The following is a 20,041-nucleotide window of genomic DNA, read 5'->3' on the forward strand; positions in this document are numbered from 1 at the left end:
ATCCAGCCCTGCAAGCAGGTACTCCAACTTGCAAGGAGAACTCAGGGGTTGGTGGCAGGATTGCACTCAAATTAGTGTGGTGCTGAGGTGGGATCCTGAGGAGGTTCGTCATGTGGTGGGTGCACCATCATGCTGTATCAGTGCATGCTCTCACTCTCTCTCTCTAGATAATACTAAAATGCAGGAGTGTTTAAAGATTATACTATTTATTTATACGCTAATTTGTGTAACCAATATTTCTTGACTATGATATGCAAATAAACCTAACTTAATTAAGACGGTTACTTTGTCATATTCTTTGTTTTGTTATGCTGATCTGATTTGATTACATGATGAGGCACCTTAAAGCTTGCTGTAATAAAAGACACTCCGCTGATGCTGCCATTTGTAGATAGATAGATAGATAGATAGATAGATAGATAGATAGATAGATAGATAGATAGATAGATAGATAGATAGATAGATAGATAGATAGATAGATAGATAGATAGATAGATAGATAGATAGATAGATAGATAGATAGATAGATAGATAGATAGATAGATAGATAGATAGATAGATACTTTATTAATCCCAAGGGGAAATTCACATACTCCAGCAGCAGCATACTGATACAAAAAACAATATTAAATTAAAGAGTAATAAAAATGCAGGTAAAAACAGACAATAACTTTGTATAATGTTAATGTTTTCCCCCCCTGGGTGGAATTGAAGAGTCGCATAGTTTGGGGGAGGAACGATCTCCTCAGTCTGTCAGTGGAGCAGGACAGTGTTGGTAATGGTGTTAACAACTTTTCTTTACTTAAAATATTAATTTCCCTGAAACAACCTATGAGATTTCACTCTCTATGATACTCTAATGTCGCAGTGACAAAAAGCTTATAAACAAGTTTTTACTTGCAGTAACTCTGGCCTCATGTGACATAATGGTAACTGGGTCATTGTGACTATGACTCAATGACACCCAATGACATTTTACTGACTCTGAAATCAATAAGATTTTAATAAATATATACCTTTAACCCTTGTGATAGACGGCGCACATGGGCAGCCATCCCAGAGTTCCTTACCTGGACGTAAGGCCAACCTTTCAATGACACAAGAAACAGGGCAATGATTGTCTTGCCTAAGACAGAAGATAGGTAGAAGATGCTAGTGCGGCAGTGGGTACACTGGCATCCCGGGCTGGGTTGGTCCAACGAACAATACCTACCTGGGAGGCCAGTGTAATGGAAGGTCAGGCGGAGACATGAAAGATTTACATGCTTGCCCAGCATGCTAGGCGGCACCATACCCTGGGTGATGCTACCTGTACAGACACCCTCAAGGCATTCGAGGAGGTGTAGTCCTGTAGGGCAGCCTTGTTGGGTTCTGGGGGTACCACCAGGGAATGCTGCAGGTATTCATCATCCCTACTTTATGGGACTTGCAATTGACCCAGAAGTGCTTCCATTGGGCTATACCCTAGCACAGGAAGTACTCCCACATCCAAAATAAAAGAAGCCACTCAACCTCATCCAGGCGAATTGGAGGAGTGGCAGAGAGTGGAAAAGAAGAACTGTATGGGATTGTATTTATTAAAGAAGCTTTTTTGTAAGGTATTTGTCAAAATAAACCTTTCTGTTGTACCAGGACTTGTTTCTGTAAGGTTGTGTCTGAATTTTGGGGTACTGTAATGGTCCCCTAGTGATCACACCCTGCAATAACCTAAGAGCATTTAGTTACTCTGCGACACCCAATTACATTTCAGTCATTTTGATTCTAACTTTGTCAAATCTAATTAGATTTCAGGCACTGTCATCCTGACCCTGTAGTACCCAGTGTAATTTCCATCACTGTGATATCCTCTGAAATTTTATTTTGTCACTGTGACTCTGAACACTGAGGTTTAAGGGACATGGTAACAGTTATTTAGATTATAGGAAAGGGTTGAGTCTCACTTTCTCACAGATTTAAGTAACTTTTGAGTTGATGTTTATAATGCTGAGATCCCATCAACTGGGGCCCAAATTCTACGGCACCCACTGACACATCATTGACTGTGACTCAAATATTTAATAAAATGCAAACCTTTATGATTTTGACTCTATGACACCTAAGGTGCTTTTAGAACACAGAAATGTTACCCTTGTGACACCCAGTGAAACAGTACCACTTAAACTTAGCATATGGTCTGTCTGCCACCTCTATTGTACAATTCTTACTCTTTTCTTCCTTGAGTCATTTTGTCTGTACTCACCTTTAAGATGGGCTGAACAGAAGCAATCTTAAAGTCACTGGCTCCCCAGTCTTGCCAGGTATGGTAATACCCTTTTTCTAAGATATACTGGTTCCCCGAATAATCCACATGAGAGTATGCAATCCACCTGTAGATGAGAATGACAGCCTGGCATTTATTGTTTTCATGCCAGTTTCACAGACAAAAAGAGAGGTTGTGCCATATTAAATTCAGAAACATGAATAGCTACAGTGGATTCAGAAGTTATTCAGACGCCTTCACTTTTTGAATGCTTTTTGTGTTGTAGATTTAATTCTAAATGGGGACATTTGCCATTTTTGCCCATCAGTCTAATCTCAACAACCTATAATGATAAAGTGAAAATTCAGAAAGATTTGCAAATTTATTAATGATCCAAAACTGAAATCTCTCATTCACATAAGTAATCAGACTCTTTGCTGAAGTACTCCACACTGTCGTCAGGTGCATCCTGTTTGATTTAGTTCTCCTTTAGATGCCTCTAGAACTTGACTGGAGTCCACCTGTGGCAAACTGAACTGATTAGACATCGCTTAGCAAGGCACATGTATGTGTCTATAAGGTCCCAGAATTCACAATGGATGGCAAGACAAAAAACAAGCCACTATGTCCAAGGAACTCCCTGTAGACCTCTATGATACAACTGTGGTGAGGCATAGATCATGGAAAGGGGATAAAATGATTTCTAAAGCTTTGAATGTTCCCAGGAGCACAGTGGCCTCAATAATTGTGATTACTGAAGATATTTGGAACCACCAGGACACTTCCTAGATTTGGCCATCAGTAGCTGAATGATCACTGTAACAGAGCTGAGATGAAACAACCATCTGAGCACCACTCCATCAATCAGGTGATTATGGTAGAATGGCTAGATAGAATCCAATTTTGAGTAAAAGGTATTTCACAGTTTAAAAGGCTAATTGAAATCTTTAGAACCCCAAGTACTATCTCTGATGAAGACCAGGTACTGCTCATCCCCTGCTTAATACCATGTCTGTGGTAAAGAATGGTGGTGGCAGCATAATGCTAGGGAGATGCCTTTCAATGGCTGGGACAAGGAGACTGGTAAGAATTGAGGAAAGGATGAATGCAGCCAAATACAAAGAGGTTCTTTCAGAAAATCTGCACTAGAGTTCATGCAGACGTAGACTGGGGCGATGGTTCACCTTTCAGTACAACAATGACCCAAAGCAAAAAGCCAAGACAATACTGGAGTGACTTTGGGACCAGTCTCCAAGTGTCTTTGAGTGACCAAGCCAAAGCCTCAACTTAAACCCTATAGAACACGTGTGGAGAGTCCTAAAGATGGCAATTTATAGATTCTTTCCATCCAATCTAACTGAGCTTGAGGGGATCTGCCAGGGAGGATCTGCCAAAAGTTGGCTGTGCAAAGCTCATAGAGACTTACGCAAGAAGACTTGAAGCTAGAATTGCTGCCAAAGGGACTTCTACAAATTATTGAATTAACGGTCTGAATACTTAATGAATGAGAGATTTTGAATAAACTTGCAAATCTTTCTGAAAATGTTTTCACTTTGTCATTACGGATTATTCAGTGTAGATCAACGGATGAAAACAACAAATTTAAAATTAAATTTACAACACAATAAAGTGTGCAGAAAGTGAATACTTTCTGAATTCATTGTATGAGGTGAAGGTACAGATTAGTAAGAGAAAGGGACTGTGTGATATCAGAGGAATCGCGCTAGCAGCCAAACACTGACCAAGGTGCAACAATGAAACAGCAGCCATTTCCACAATGTGGCGATGAGCATGAGAAGTTTGTACTAGTCAATAAACTTTGAGTATTTTCCAGTCTGGGAAGTACACAAATTCACAAATTGTTTTTATTTTCATGCAGTACATATGGCACTCATTTTGACTTTCGCCATATTTAATTACAGTAGTATTCTTGTAAAAGCAGAGTGAAATTTTTACTTGCATGTACATCAACAAGTACTGTAATGGAGTCAACCATTCAATCACTCCTTTTGAACTGCTGTACTCTACTTACGCCCCACTGAGGACATGGATGGACTGGATCGTTGATTTGTAACCAAGGAGCTCCAGATCTGGTGTGGCTTCTACTACATGAAAGCTCTGCACTTCCACGTCCTCATTATTATATTCATGCATAACCATTTCAGGGTCTGAAAAATCCTATAATTAAAAAAAATAGTTTAAGGTCACAAAAAATGAACCTACCAGGCACCAAGGCTCCTTTGTGCTGAACATCATCTACACATATTTAAAATAGTGCTATTTCTACATTGTAATCTTGTATTTTGAGGTGTTCAGTTAGATAAATCCATCATGCGCATGTACCGTCCAAAGTCATGAAGAATAACATAACTAAAATGCTTTCTAACATTCATGGCAGGGGCAAGGACTGAGAAAACTTACACACAGAATCTAAGGAGGTATAAGAGAACCACAGTGGAAGAATCAGAGGTCCTGCACATAACCAGTGTGTGTTTCGAGACCCCTAAGAGGCAATATATCCAGTATGTATGCAGATTAGCCCTGGAAGGGTAGACAAAAGACTGATATCCTGGGTGCCAAAAAGACATTTCAGAGCAAATGCTAGTGAGTCACTGGTCAGATGGAGAGAATGGCCAGGGAGCTCCCACAAGATGTTACAAGACCTCCTAGCTAACAAGTGGCTGCAGGTAGCCACCATGTGGGAAAGCAAAGGCTAAGTTGCACAGTTAAAGGATAAGTTAAGGAAAGCCCTCCCCTGCTGTTCTGCTTGGAGGCAGCATAGGGTTGTCTGAAATGGGAATGGAGTGACTTTGAGAAACCCATCTCTTTAAAGACAAGTGAACGCTTACAAATGCGGGGACACTGTGAGCTACCAGAGGGACTTGCAACTTGCCAAGAAGCAGGCTGATGGGTAGTGATGATGATAGTGGGTTTTATAGTCGTCTCTTAGTTGCGATATCTGGGATTAGTACTCTAATGGAGAAAGGAGGTGGAATGCAGAGAAAGACTGTGAAGGAGATACAGAGACAAAACATTAGGAAGGGAGTGCTTAAATAGTACTTTGAAGTGAGCAGTTGTGTGAGCCCCCCATACTGGGTCTGAGAGTGGCCATCGGGTTTAATCTCTTTACTTTGCACTTTTGGCTCCAACTCATTTACTGTAGTTGGGTGTTTAACAGTGAGTAAGCACATCGATTTTGAAACTTTTGACATCCTTTCTACTTTTGGTGTGTGGGGGGTTACAAAGAGTACCCCCTCCTGTTAATATTTCTTAATCTTATTTAGGTCCTTACCGCTCGAATTAGATGTAGAGACTTGAGCTCTGAATCACAACCTCCCCACACTCTCCAGTCATGGAAGTCTCCCTCTTCCAGAAGGTACTGGTGTCCTCGAAAACCCTCTTTCTGGTAGCCCACCCAGCTTCGGACAGAAATAGAAAAATACTCCATTAACATGTGTACTAATAACCTAATATAGTATATTGTCAATATTTTCATAAAAGCTTACTGAAAACAACATTTGTCAAATCCTGTAAATTAGAAAAGTATAGAGTTAGAACTGCTTGGCAAGTCTTTTCTCATTTATTTTTAACTTTCACTGTAGCCCTGAGTAGTGTAATGTGCTGGGGTGATTTATAAAGTGGGTCCATTTCTTTTACTATCACTCTTAATAAAACTGAGTTAACCAACTGTACATGCAATATAAACAGAAAGCATTTCTATCCAACACAGACATTTGCACTGCCATCTACCATTTTTATTATGAAATGTGGATCTTGTCAGTGAACATTAATAAGACTGTGAGCATTGCCAGTGTTAGGCATATGTGTTCATAAAAAGAGCATTAATTGTTGTTTGAAGAGGGCTTATTTTCTTTAAGGAAGTAAAATTAAGGTGGGACAAAGTCAAGACTCTGTTTTTTCTATAGGCAGGCAATGATTCAATAACAAAAAAAGCAAAAGAAGGGTCAAGAGAAAATCAGTCACAATAGCAAAGGTATTCTGGCAAGTGAATAGTCGTTCTTCAAGTAAAGATTACACCAATGGTGACTGCAACTCCCATCCTTAAATATGATAGTGGCAGTGATGTAGTCTGCTGGCACATTCATGTGGGACCTTACATTGGAAACCGCCCTCACAGCTCTCACCAAAAATGCAAAACTATGTGACATAATCAGGACACATGATCAAAATTGAAAAAAAAATACATAAATGTGGTAATAAAAAAAATGAGAAACCACAGCAGTATAGAAGGAACCATCCCACCACGAAGCTGTGGAGAGTCCCAGGGTACACCCATGCATGCCCATGCACTGACCTAAATAACTTTTAAGGCAGCCAGAGTTCCCAAGAAAGCTGACACGTACATAAACTCCAATGTACTAATTAGGAACTTGACCGTGGTGTTGATATGTTCTAGCCATGGTCTCATCACTGGCTCGAATATGTTTTTTTGTTTATTTAATATTTTTGTTATCTTATATTGTTTTACTATTAATTCTGTTTTTGGTTTTAACTTTTCTTTATTGAAATTGTGTCACATCATGTTTTTTATTAATATTGTGTTTAATTACTTTGCCATTTTGTGTTACGTAAATATGAGACGTTTCAGTCTTAGTTATCCACCCTGTCTCCTTAAAGTGGATTTCATGGAGGCAGTGCCACCTGACAATGCAGTTGGAGGATCACCCACACCTTCATAAAAGGAGAGGCTTCTGTTTGCACTGAATTTGAGTTTTGATTTTAATTACTGGTTTGGTGCTTCTTTTGAATTTCTTGGATTATTGGCCCCTGCTCTTGTTAAAGGTACTGTCTTTGTTACGTGATATTAGATTTTTTGCTACAGCTCTTGCCTCTATTTTTTGCAAATTCTTCCCTTATTTGCTTTTTGTGAGCCTTTATTTTGAATTCTTTAAATAAACTATTTACTTATAAGGACACTTTGTTCTGTTATTGTGGGCTCCAAGGTTTGACGATGATCCTTCCACCTTTCTAAATAATATGTTAAGGTATTTTTTTAAATTTAAAGCCAGTGCCCCATTTTTGGCTTGTGCAGGTCTGAAAGTCTGCCTCTTGAGTTTGAAGTCTGGCTGCCTGGAGTGAGGCCTCAGTGGATACAGATCAGTGGTTGGGGCAGGTCAGAGGTTTTATGGTTTTCTAAGACTGGCTCCACTATTTTGAGATTTTTATGCGTCACCATTCATAACAGGTGTGAGCTGGTAACTCATAGCTCCTGGGCACTGTACATTCACAAATATAGAGAAACTGAATTTTCTACTTTAATTCTGAAGGCATTACTGTGAATTGAGATGAGAGTGCCGGATGTGGATGGTTGAGTGATGTATAAATTATATTTTCTCAAATTATAATGTTATTCTCCAGGGGTATTACTTTTTTCTATTTTTAGCAGCAGATGTTTATATACGGCGTACATGATCCAGATAAAATATAATAATAATCCCCCAATAATGTGCTACAAACATGTACATAGTCCCTACAGAGGAGGATTCTACAGGACACACAGACTCAGCACCTTTTGTAATTGTAAGTAATGCAAAGTTGTGCTTGCCAGTGCCTAACTATCTGTAGCAGTGTTTCCCAAACTTTGTGAAGTCACGACACATGCCAGTGTGTTCGTGACCCACTGATTTGACACTACCATAAATTTAGTGTGACAGTCTGAGCATGAGGAGTGGGTTGGACCCCCTTGGTGAATCGAGAACAATCGTCAAAGTGTCGGGGAGTCTTGTGCCATCATCAGAGGATTGGATGAATCAAGATTGATCGTCAGTGCTTTTTCTCCTTGGTGAATCAAGCATGACTGTCAGAGCAGGGGTTGGGGAGGTCATCCAGTATCGGCCACGATCCTCTGTGATGCTGCAGCTTTGAATCAAAAGTGATCATTAGACCAGTGAATGGGGTTTCATCCTGGATTGGCCGCGATAGTCCTGTGATGCTGCAGCTGTGAATCGAGTCCAATCGTTATTGTCTACAGCCCTCCTACAATGCCACCACAGCACACCAGTGGGCCATGAGCCACAGGTCAGGAAATGCTGATCTATAGTATTTAAAATCACATTTTATTTAATTCCTATATTAACATTTCAAGCATTTATTTATAGAATCACTTTTTCATTTTAGATTCAGGAACAGCTATAATCGAACAGACACAAATTAGGAATATGCTCAGAATGGAATACCAATCTGTCTAAAAGTACTCGCACTAATATTTTTGGACTCTGGGAGGAACAGAGAGACCCTTCAAGAAATCCAACAGAACAAAAGTCCAACCTACATCTGAAAAGCTTCATGCTACCTCACTGCATCATCTCTTTCTACTTAACTTACATTAAAATGTTGAATTGCAAAATGTAACAGAAAGATTCTATTTTTCAGCATACTAAAGTAATCGTTTATAAAAAACTGGGTAATGGCTACTCATCTCTAAAAACTTACCATCCTAAACCAGGAAAACAAGTGAAAAACAGCAGTCTGCTTACCAGCCTCCTAATACTTTAATGGACCCTGCACTGGACATAAACACATTCTGTGAATCTGTTCGGGTCATGAAGTCCCGGGTGTCAGTGTATACCTCTCTGCATTTTCCTGTAAAGTATGGTTTTTCATAGATGATCACCTGAAACCACATAGGAGAGGCTGATGTCATTCCATTTCATTTCATTTTTGACACTTACACAAAAAGTGAAATATGCTTAGGAAAGCTGATCATCTTTAAGTTTCTGTCTTACCTTTGGTTCATTGATATTTTCAACCTTTGGTTCACCCTGCACAAAAAAAGAAGAAACAAATAGATTTGTCTGAAAAATGCTTGCATTACAAGTTAGAACATTATTTTTATTTCCAGAAGCTGTATCAGGACCATTTTGTTCCTTTTTAAATTAGGATAATTTGTGTGAAATTGGCCCATTAAAAGCTAAGATTTAGTGAATCAGTTTACTTGACTGTATATAGTGTCTCTACAGTGAATGCTATCTCTAAAACACTTGACATCTTCAGTGCAACTTACAAGAAATCATCCATTTTAAAACCTGCTTGACTCTTAAAAACATTGAGTGCAAATTAGGAAACTGCCTTGAATGTGGCAGGGCACATTCATGAACACACTCACTCATATGATGACAATTCAGAGATCCCAGTTAATTAAACATGTACTGTATGTCTTTGGAACACAGGAAAAAACTCCACGTAGAAACTTGGTTGGGTGGTGCTCAAACTCCACTAAGGCAGTGAGAGGGTCAAGATTCAAATTCATGACTCTGAAGCTATGTGGCAACAGCACTAAATAGCATTATATGTGCCAACCAGATATAAATTCTAGAACTGTTAATGGGAAGGAAAAAATGACTTGCTTAGCACCACCACATATGGGCTAACATAAGTGGATTCTAGTTCAAAGTTTTAGCCACTAGATGGCACCACTAACTTATTTATGTTGTGTAGTTCACAACTTGTGGAGTCATTAAGTCTTAGTTTCAGAAGAATTACAAGTCAACCAAATCCACCAATCTGTCTTCCAAATCTACTTATCCAAGGTGTAAACATAAAAGTAGATTTTAAAAATAGAATGAAGTAATAATTAGGGAATGCCTTAAAGCTTACATCTTTAGGTTGTAATAAGAAAAAAAATTGGTGGGTTTTGTTGCTAATTCCTTTGTTGCCCATTCCATAAGGCAGGAGCCTCCAACTCCGGTCCTGAAGCGCTACTGTGGCTGCAGGTTTTCATTGTAACCGTTTTCTTAATTGGTGACCCATTTTTACTGCTAATTAACTCCGTTTCCCTTCATTTTAATCGATTTGTTTTTTAAGTTTCAGTCCTCTGATTTGCTTCATTCTTAAACAGCACCCAAACAAAAATAAGATGTGAAGTTAGTGAGCCAACAGATGACTAGCTAAGTCAGGGCCTCAAACTCCAACCACTTTCTTAATTAGAAGCCAATTCTTGCTGTTAACTAAACTTGTTATTTTAATCCATGGATTTTTGGTGCTCTCATTCTGTATACATTTCCAAAACTGTTGATTTTCTTTTTTAAGAGCGCTGTCAAAATGTGTTGTGGACCTGAGCAGATCAACATTACTGAGACCTTCACCTTTACTTTATTTTCAGGTATTGCATGATGGACGCAGGTTATTGGTCATGTGTTGGCTCATTTTGTTTCTCATTATTGTTTGACTACTAATTAATTAGAAAAGAAACAATTAAGGGGTTGGAACCTTAACTAGCATGCCATTTAAAATTAAGGCAAAGGAAATTAATTAGCAGCAAAAACTGGTCACTAATTAGGAAAAAGGTTAGAAAGAAAACCTGCCAGACACAGTAGCGCTTCAGGACCAGAATTGCAGACCCCTGCCATAAGGATTTAAATACAGAACAAAGCACAGTTGCATTTTCCATTCTTGCTCTATCCATCCATCTTCCGAACCTGCTTACCCAGTGTCATGATCTGGGGAGTCCCAAAATCACAAGTGCAAAAATACTTTCAAAAAGTTGCCCACTAGTGTCCATCAAAAACCATGACTAGAAACCCAAAGGGCAGAGAATAAATCTTTATATATTAAAGGTTCATTTCCACAAAACTGGCTGTGCAAGCACAAAGCTCCAAAGAACACATAAGAGATTCCTGAAGAGTCAAGGCAGACACAGCAAACAAAGTCCCAATAAAGAATCCAAAGACAGTCTTGAAATAGAGCAGAGGTTCAAAAATATCAAATAACACAGTCGTAATACAAAATCCAGAGGCAAGGTCAAAAGCAGAGCAAGAGTTCAAAAATCCAGAAAATCGAAAGCAATAACAAAAGCACAGCTACCACTCTCTAGTTCAATGAACTGCAAGGAACTATGGGAGGTCCTCCCTTAAATAGGATGCAGGGCCGTTCTTGGTGGTGAACCAAGACCGCTTCCATTGGGAAACCTCCAACAAAACACGGGGGGCATAACAAAGGCTATTCCTCTTTACTAACCCACACATAGAAAAACAGATACAATAAATAAAATCATCATTAATATGAATAAATTGTATAAAATTAAACAAAACAAATAAGAGACACAACTTCTAACACCGGCCAGGGGGGAAATGGTGGCTGAACTATGACACCCAGTGTGTAAACATAAAACTGCTGGTTTTAAAAACAGAATGGACGAATAATTAGGAAACAACTGAAATGTTGTCATAAATAAATAATTATGATAGATAGATAGATAGATAGATAGATAGATAGATAGATAGATAGATAGATAGATAGATAGATAGCCCATCCACTTTCACGTACTATTTTTAGTGGATGAACGGAGCAGACATCTGGCTGTTTTGCACCCCACGCCTTCAAGTTGCTGTACCCTCCGACTTCAATAACGTGAGGGATTCCTTCAAAGAAAGGCTTTGCATAGACCAGCCACCTGCAAAAGAAAAAAAAATATTAATCTCAGAGAGGTGCTTGCTACTTTAGTAATGACTGAGGAAATACTCTCTTGTGTCATAACAGAATCTGAGTATTCACCTCTAACATATTACCAGTCATTTCATGGATTCACATGAGTTCAACACCTACAATGTATATCCTATTAGCATGATTTTCTGAACCATAATATACAATACTAGCGTGAACCCTGCCACAACAATCTCTTCAGTATCACAATGCCTGCAGTTGAGTTTTGCCAAAGTCAAAACTACAGTATTACCAGAGAAACAACTCAAAATACAACACAGAAAATGTATTAGGTACTGGTTGTGCAAGTTACGAACTAACTTAATAGAGGTAATAAAAATACAAATGAATTCACTGAAAGTACTGAAAAAGCAGATAAAAAGCAAGAACAACAGATGCCACCTCATAATGTATGTGTTTTATTTGAAATGACCTGTGTTTGGCTTGATACAGTGGAATCCTGTGGGTTTGCATTGTGCAGGATGAAGTTCTGTATGCTATACACATGTTGTGACTCATAAATAATGTGCATGTTGTTTCTCTGGGTGAGTGAGTTCAGACTCTTACCAGTGTCACCTGACATATATCTGATCAGCAGAACCTGCATTTGGCTTGCCACAGATTGTAACCACCCTGTAAAAATCCAGTGCCCCCCTGCTAAATTTGTCCTGGTTTCGCCGAGTTATTTATGTATAGTAATTTTCAAAAATCACTGTGCAAATGTCTAAAGAGCCTTGTTTGCAGCATATGTTTATTTTCTTAATTAACTTAATGCATATCAAAATCTGATTCAGGTATCAGGTATATATTTCTTCTAGAAGGTTTAGCTGCCTAAATAAATTAAATGAATCCATCCAAGTAAACAGTACCTCTTGTGATCTTTAATTAATAATTAGGCCATGCACGAGGGGCACTTCAACATTTTCATGGCAGGTGAAACAGCTTGTGTCCTCTTTTTTACTTCCTTTCTCTCATTCGTCTTAATCTAAATTATGATATTTTCAGTTATTGCCTAGGCACCTGCTTCAACTTAAGCTGTCACAAGGAGAGTGCTTTGAAATAATGCAAAAAGGGAAGAAACTTGTGATTTTGAAATGTTAAAAAGTACAACATCTGTTGATTAGAGTGCCATAGACGGGAAGAGGAACCCTCCAAAGGCATCTGAATCTTTCAGCTAAGTGTGAACAGAGTGTTTTGTGATCAAGCAGCAGGTGGCAGCACTTCATCTCTTATAAGGACTGGCGTGTGAGCTTGGTCAGTGCCACATCATCACCGAGGCGCTCCTGTGGCTAGCTTGGACGTTTGATGGAATAAGGCTCAGGCCAACAAGGAGCAGGAGGAACTAACCGGGGACGGAGACGGGAAGTGTTTTGCAGAAGTCACTGATTTTAGCTGCTTCTTTTTACAATAAAGTCTGCTTCAATTGTGCTACTTCAGCTACTACTACAATGCACCTTTAATAAATCTAAACTGTATTCCCACCTTGTTGGGTCCTGACACACCAAAGACATGCACAGCCCTGTTATAAAACCCCTAACTGGAAGCTATAATCCTAACAAAGCTCCTTTTATTGTTCCATAATTAAAGGGCTTAATTCAAAACCTGCTTAAAATAAGATCTAGTCCCAGAGGAATAAATATTATTGTATCACACACAATATAAACTTTACTTTGTGGGAAAAGTTACTCTGATTTTGGTAAATATACTGGATCAATGAAAATGAATGTCAGGATTTTCATGTTTTATGTATTGATAACTTGACACATTTGCCAATGATAATTGAATTAAAAAATGCAAAATCTCTTCAAGTTTATCTCTCACGTTTCTCAAATTTGCTGTCGATTGCTGCTGCCTGCTGGTGTTCACGAGAGATAAATACACAGCTGAAGTCACACCACCACAAAGTCTGCTTTCTTTGTCCAGAAAACTGTGTTGATAAAAAACTGAAATATGCCATCATGGTTCCTTTATGAGTTCCCCCTAACTGTCGCCCATTATTTTTAGAGGTATTTATGCTTTTTTTTTTTGTGTGAATCAATCAAAATCAAGTTTTTGCTGATGTGATGCTGTAGAAAGTGGCTTTGGTTTCTCAGCACGTGCAGGTAGCAAAATAAATATGCAAAAATGAAATGTACATGTTCAATGGAAATCCATTAACTGTTGAAGAACAATAAAAATGAGAAATCGATCATTAAAATCACACACATTTTTTTACAACCCTATCTGTGGAACGCATGGCCTAACTCAACTTGAACTTGTGTTTTACATATTATCTCTTTTGTCTCATACAATTGAAACTGTGCCAGGCCAAGATCCTAATTGTAAGTGAATTTGTCAGGCATCTAGCACTTCACTGGGCCACATGTTCAGGGACTGTCCCCTGATTGGATCTTAGTGTCATGAAATCCTTGCTTATTTATCTGACAGTTTTAAATAGGTCCAATCCTCTAACACCTCTCTTTTTGGGGTAACATGGGATAGGACAGAACTTTTAAATGAAGAGTCCATTGTGATAACATACACTACATCACTATCACACTGTTTTATTCCACACAAACGGAATTCTAATTCCCACAATAGGAAAAGGATGTATTATTTTATTATTTAATTTGAAAAACCTTACATTCACTTTAGGAGGAACTGCCTAAAAGTTCTTTAGAATCTGACATGAGATTATTAATCTCTTCCTGAGCTGGTTGAATATGTTGAACCTCTGCTAACCTTTTAATTAAGTCACTATCTTCGACTGATCACTTCTATTGCATTGTTTTTCTCCGTTCTCTAGATGGGTTGGTAGGCGACATCTAATCTGGTTTGAATAAGGTGGAGAATTTTATGTTTGACTGACTTGCAAATTTCTAATTGTCATGCAACATTTAATCTTCATTAAAAAAAACAGTTACTTGGTATGAATAGTATTGAGCAACAATTTCCATGTTTCTCTATCAATATCTCGGGCAAGGAATAGAAGTTGATAATGTGCACCTTTCATTCTTCTTCAAATTGGGCAAACCACATTGTACTCCATCTGAAAACTGTCCACTGCAGACGACTTTCCAAATTACAACCCTAATTGAACCCTAACTCAATGATGCCAGGTAGCTCCAGCCTCACCTGAGGATATTTTTTGGAACTGTCTAAGTTTAAACCATTCTAGGAAAAGAAATTTTCATATTTATCACAAAGTGTACAATAAATGCAAATGCTCGTACAGTAGACTCTGGAGTTAATCCACATGAGCTTAGCTGTCTGGTGATAAAGTCTCCATTACTGCATTGTTAGCATGTTGACTAATCCTTCTCAACTGGCAGAATCCTAATGCACCTTCCATAACTCAGTGGGAACATGATAGTATCTAAACCTAGAAAAACAATGTCATTTTCTTTATGTGGAAATGTGCAAAGGTTCTTTAGAATTTGGAAAGATTTAATTAATATTATTTTAAATTAAATTGTAATGTTATTTTAAACAAACTTTGCTGAGCTCCTGCTTGTGTCTCTGTTAAACTCCTAATGTTTTAATTAATATGAGGCTATATATCCCAGTGCACCTCCCTTCTCTCTTTTTTCTCATCTTATTACTAATTTTCTCTCTGTTCTGGGTGAAGGTAGGTTTTAGTGTGGATTATGGTTACTTATTTTAATTGTTTCAGTAATAAATGGGATTGCTTGCAGTACTGATTGAAAAGACTTTTTAAATTTTGTTTTACTGAAGCATATATCCATCCATCCATTATCCAACCCTCTATTTCCGAACTACAGGGTCACGGGGGTCTGCTGGAGCCAATCCCAGCCAACACAGAGCGCAAGACAGGAAACAAACCCCAGGCAGGGCGCCAGACAACCGCAGGAAGCATATATTTGAATGTCATATTATTTAACTTTTTCTGTAATATACAAGTAAAGATTAATATATAAAGACTGAAAATGTTCCAACTTTGATATGCACTTAAGACTTGAGATAGATCTACCAGTATCCAGAAGATCATCTGTGTCCCCATCCATTCTGGGCCCCATGTGACAGGTAAGCTCACTTTGTGACATCTGATTCTCCATGAAGGACTCAACTCGAGAAATTTTTTGTTAAAAATAAAAAACTTTTTTTTTTTAAAGATCTTGCTTTTGATGTGTAAAAATAATTTTCAATTTTGTTTATCTATTTCTTTTTTTTTTTTTATTAATTTTTATTGTATTCATTCCATATAAATAGATCAATTTATAACCAAACAAAATTGAAGTTGTTTATCTGTTTCAATGGAGATTGTGATATTTGTGAGAAATACAGAGAAGATAAATTAGAGAGGCAGTGGGGGCTTTGTATGGCAATGGAATATGGGAAAGTAGAGAAGCCACCCACCAGACATACAAGGGCTCAACCATGTAAAGGCTTGATTCAGTCAGAAACAATGTCTTTAGCTTATTTTGCTACGTTTTGCTCTCCCTGTAATCATCCCTTCCTAATATGCTCTTTGGTTTTGACATTTGGACCTCAAAGCCATTTCATTTTCAGTAGCAGACACAAAGTACAGGGGATGATGCTCTCACATTCAGCGTAGAGGAACATTACCCTAGTATGTAAATCATTATTTACAAAAAAGCAACTGTTACATATTACAGAGTTATTCATCATAAAATACAATGCATTACAAAAAAGTGCATTACTTTTGGGTAGCTTTTTCTTCTTTGTATGAAAAACTGCACATTTGACTGGCCACCATTTGTTTTTAAATCCTAAACCCATTAACCTTCATGAAACTGTCCAGAAACAGGGCCGTATCTTGCGTTTTCATAAATCCTGAAGCACCCCTGGGTTTAGATCTGAGAGGGACATACTCCTCAGGTGACTGAGACCTGTCTGAGGGGTAGAGAAACCAGCTATAAAAAGCAATCTCTTGGGCAGCAGAAGCGGGGTCTCAGACATAGCACTTAGAGAGGACTTCCATCGCATCGCCCAGCTGATAAAGCCCATCGACTTCTTGCCTTATACCCACCGCTGCTGTTATGATGGCCACTGGCTTTCTATGACCATAAACTGGGCAGATATGATTTACCCCTCAGCATATGCAGGACTAAAAGTTTACTTATAACTTTTGTTCAGTTTTTAATGCACATGCTTAACCCTCTCCTACCTATCTGTCATGGCAGAAGGCCATGCGCAAGCAGTCACAATGTTACTACAACAGCAGCTGGCACCATTTTTATGAAAATATTGCTGCAAAACATAGCAATTTATTTACTTTTTTTTTTTGAGTGGCAAGAATAATCATCTACAGTAATGTAACACTGCATATCTTTTTCTTTTTTTTTCAATTAATGCAAGTCTTTTTTTACTACAAGAAAATAAATACTGCGTCAGGTTATTTGTGTCACACAACGTGTGCCTTGGGGACAGCTTAAAGCAGGGGTCCTCAATCACGGTCCTGGAGGACTGCAATGGCTACAGGTTTTCATTTCAGTCAGTTTCCTAATTAGAACTTGGTTCTTGCTGATAATGAAACTTGATATTTAACTATATGCCTTGTTAGCCCTTTCATTCATAAAGGACAAATTCTAATTACATAGTACATCAGCGGTCCTCAAGTACAGTCCTGGAGGTCTGTAGTTGCTGTAGGTTTTCACTTCAACCAATTTCTTGATTAGAACCCATTCTTTCCTGTTACAATTCAGAACCCTTAATTGCCCATTTTAATTTTTAGCAGCTACATTTAAGTCTAATTGTTGCCTGTTTTCTTAACCAGACATTACTTAATAATGCAATGCAGATCACCAATAAACCAGCAGTTCTTCAGCTAATGTGTTTCCTTTTAAATCTGTGTGTATGCACCATGAAAAATCTGTGTTAAAAATGTTTGGAAATAAATTAGAGGGGAATTTGAAGGACTGTTAAGTATAAATCTGTTCTGGTCCACAAGGATAATGTTCTCAGAGAAGGAAACTATTAAAATGTCTCTTGTATGAATAAAAACACTAACAAGCCAAATAATTAAATACCAAGTTTCATTATCAGCAAGAACTGTCCTCTAATACTAGTGGGAAGGAAAACCTGCCGCCAGTGCAGCCCTCTAGGCCTGTGATTGAGGACCCTTGGCTTAAAGGGTCTAATGGTGGTAGTTCTTCACCAATCCACAGGGTGGTGTTGCATTCGAACAGCTCGCCTTCCTCCGTTTACAGACTGGATGATTGACAACTTCACCACCTCTGATGTCACTTTGGGTACCTTGCCCCTGGACAGGCCTCTCCTTACCTGGCTGTCATTTCACCAGAAGTGTTTCCATCTTGGATAGTCTGAAGTAAGACACACATCTTTAGTGACGTTTGTTTTTGCTGAAAAGCAGATTTTTTTTTGCCTTTACAATATGGGGTCTCAGTGTCACCCCAAATCTTCATCTTTGTCTTGTCCTCTTTTACACTTGTTACTGTAAAAAGTAATCTGAGTATGTAACACACGTTACTGTTATGAGTTATCCCCAAACACTGCTCACATTACAGTCTGTTTGATTTATTGTTGAAAAAGTCCACTGTCCAATCATGTCTGACTTGATTGGACAGCAATTACATTTTTTTTTTTTTTTTTATGAAAACCGAAGAGGCTGACTAAAATGCTATGCAGAAAAAAACATTAATTACAAGATTTCTTAATTTACTTTACCTTAAATTACACACTGGTAGAACATTAATATCTGTTGGCTCAGACACGTCCCAGTGTAGCAGTGAATGTTGTTCAGGTGCAATGTCCAATATTCATTGTGATTATCGGGAGATTGTACAAACACCAAGGTTAAAATGGATAGGGGAATTTAACAATTTTGTTGAATACGTCAGTGAGTAGGTTACACTGAGCAAATGCTTTTCACTTTTAAACTTATTGAGGAACAGTCAAATGACACTGTCTAGTCTACCAGGAGATATCATGGCTGTCACTGTAGTTTAATGCGGCTTGAGAAGTGACCAGACACTGTATAACGGTCTATTTAAATTGCACCAAGGACGTTTAGAGTAAAAGAGGAAGAAAGAAGAAATCAATGACAGCAAATCAAGTCTGACAGGTAACAGGAGTCTGACCAGCGCATCCAGCCTGTTTAGCTAGCCCTGATATCTCATTTGGTGCATACATGACAATTGTCAGGGTATCTGCTTTGGTACTATGAATCAGCAGAATCTTCCAGTCTCCGAAGATGTCACAAAATGCATGGATACTCATCTGAAAGTTCATCTTAAATGCAAGTAAGAATTGTACTTTACTCTGCACACGTAACAATATTACTACTACTAAACACATAAATAAAAACTATCAAATGCAGAAATTACCAGTAAGAGTAATACTTGTCTTTTTGTTAACAGTGCAGCAAATATTTTGAGTGAAGTGATTTTACATTTCTACTTAAGTATTTAGTACAAATTCGGTGCAAATATTTACCAATGCATAGAAAGTGTACACAAATTCATTCATCCCTCTGTTTTCTGAATGGAAGCCTATCCCTGTCACACAAGACAGGGTTTCAGTCCATTACAGAACACACTCAGACACACACCCATACTGAGTCACAGAGAGACAATTTTGAGAGGCTAATTAACAGAACCTGTTTTAAGGTGTGGGATGAAAGCAAGGAACCTGGAGAAAAGCCCAGGCTGACACTGGGAAAACATGCAAACTCCACAAAGAGAGTAACAAACAATGGAATCAAGCTCAGGTGCCTGTGTCATGATGAAGCAGTGCTAATCACTGTGCCCCAATGCCATCTATACAAACTTAAAGAAATCTATAAATGTCAGAAGTGTCCACTGTTCATTTACTCACAAGCCAGCATTGACGATTATGGAATTAGCTCTGATTGGAAGACCGTAAATGCGAGCATCCTCGGATGTGTCTCGGAATATGACCTTCTTCCCTTCTGCGTTTTCTTCTGGGAATAGGCACAGTTCAGGAACGCTGTAGTCCTGAGGGTAAAAAAGCTTGTTAGAGCAGCAGAACAGGATTTTCCATTTTTGTAGGTTGGCCAATTTGGATAATGAATGGAAAATTGAGGCTACTTTACCTGTCTAATATATTCTGGTTGTAATGTTTTTTTAAATATTTAAATTTTCAGTTTGCCTAGTTGCAAAGTTAACTTCAAGTAACATTGAAATGGGCATAAATGTAAACAGATCAGCTTAATATATTCATATTCTTCAAAATCCTACTGTCATCCACAAGGAATCACTCAGTGTCTTGCCCCTTTCACTTCACATCCTTACATGGAGTGACTGGCAGCGAACCTAAGACCACTGAATCAGAAGCAAATACTCATCCAGCTTCACTAATGGGAATCTCACATTGCTTAGGATATGCACTTAGGCCTCTCATCCTCTACTGCCATGATGA

At 38.3% G+C, this 20,041-nt stretch overlaps 1 protein-coding gene across 1 annotated transcript in view; it reads right to left on the reverse strand.

The window, feature by feature from the left end:
• crybg2 (crystallin beta-gamma domain containing 2) overlaps positions 1–20,041 on the reverse strand; it is a 154,413-nt gene that overhangs the window by 17,872 nt on the left and 116,500 nt on the right. Inside the window, exons 8-14 of the mRNA XM_028820004.2 lie at positions 19,478–19,617; positions 11,525–11,651; positions 8,986–9,021; positions 8,737–8,873; positions 5,532–5,658; positions 4,272–4,417; positions 2,240–2,366 (exon numbers count right to left, since the gene is read on the reverse strand). Coding sequence (XP_028675837.2) covers positions 2,240–2,366; positions 4,272–4,417; positions 5,532–5,658; positions 8,737–8,873; positions 8,986–9,021; positions 11,525–11,651; positions 19,478–19,617 — 840 coding nt within the window. The remainder of the gene's footprint in view (positions 1–2,239; positions 2,367–4,271; positions 4,418–5,531; positions 5,659–8,736; positions 8,874–8,985; positions 9,022–11,524; positions 11,652–19,477; positions 19,618–20,041) is intronic.

Source organism: Erpetoichthys calabaricus, chromosome 14, assembly GCF_900747795.2.
Source record: "Erpetoichthys calabaricus chromosome 14, fErpCal1.3, whole genome shotgun sequence".
In the NCBI taxonomy this organism is placed as follows: Eukaryota; Metazoa; Chordata; class Cladistia; order Polypteriformes; family Polypteridae; genus Erpetoichthys; species Erpetoichthys calabaricus.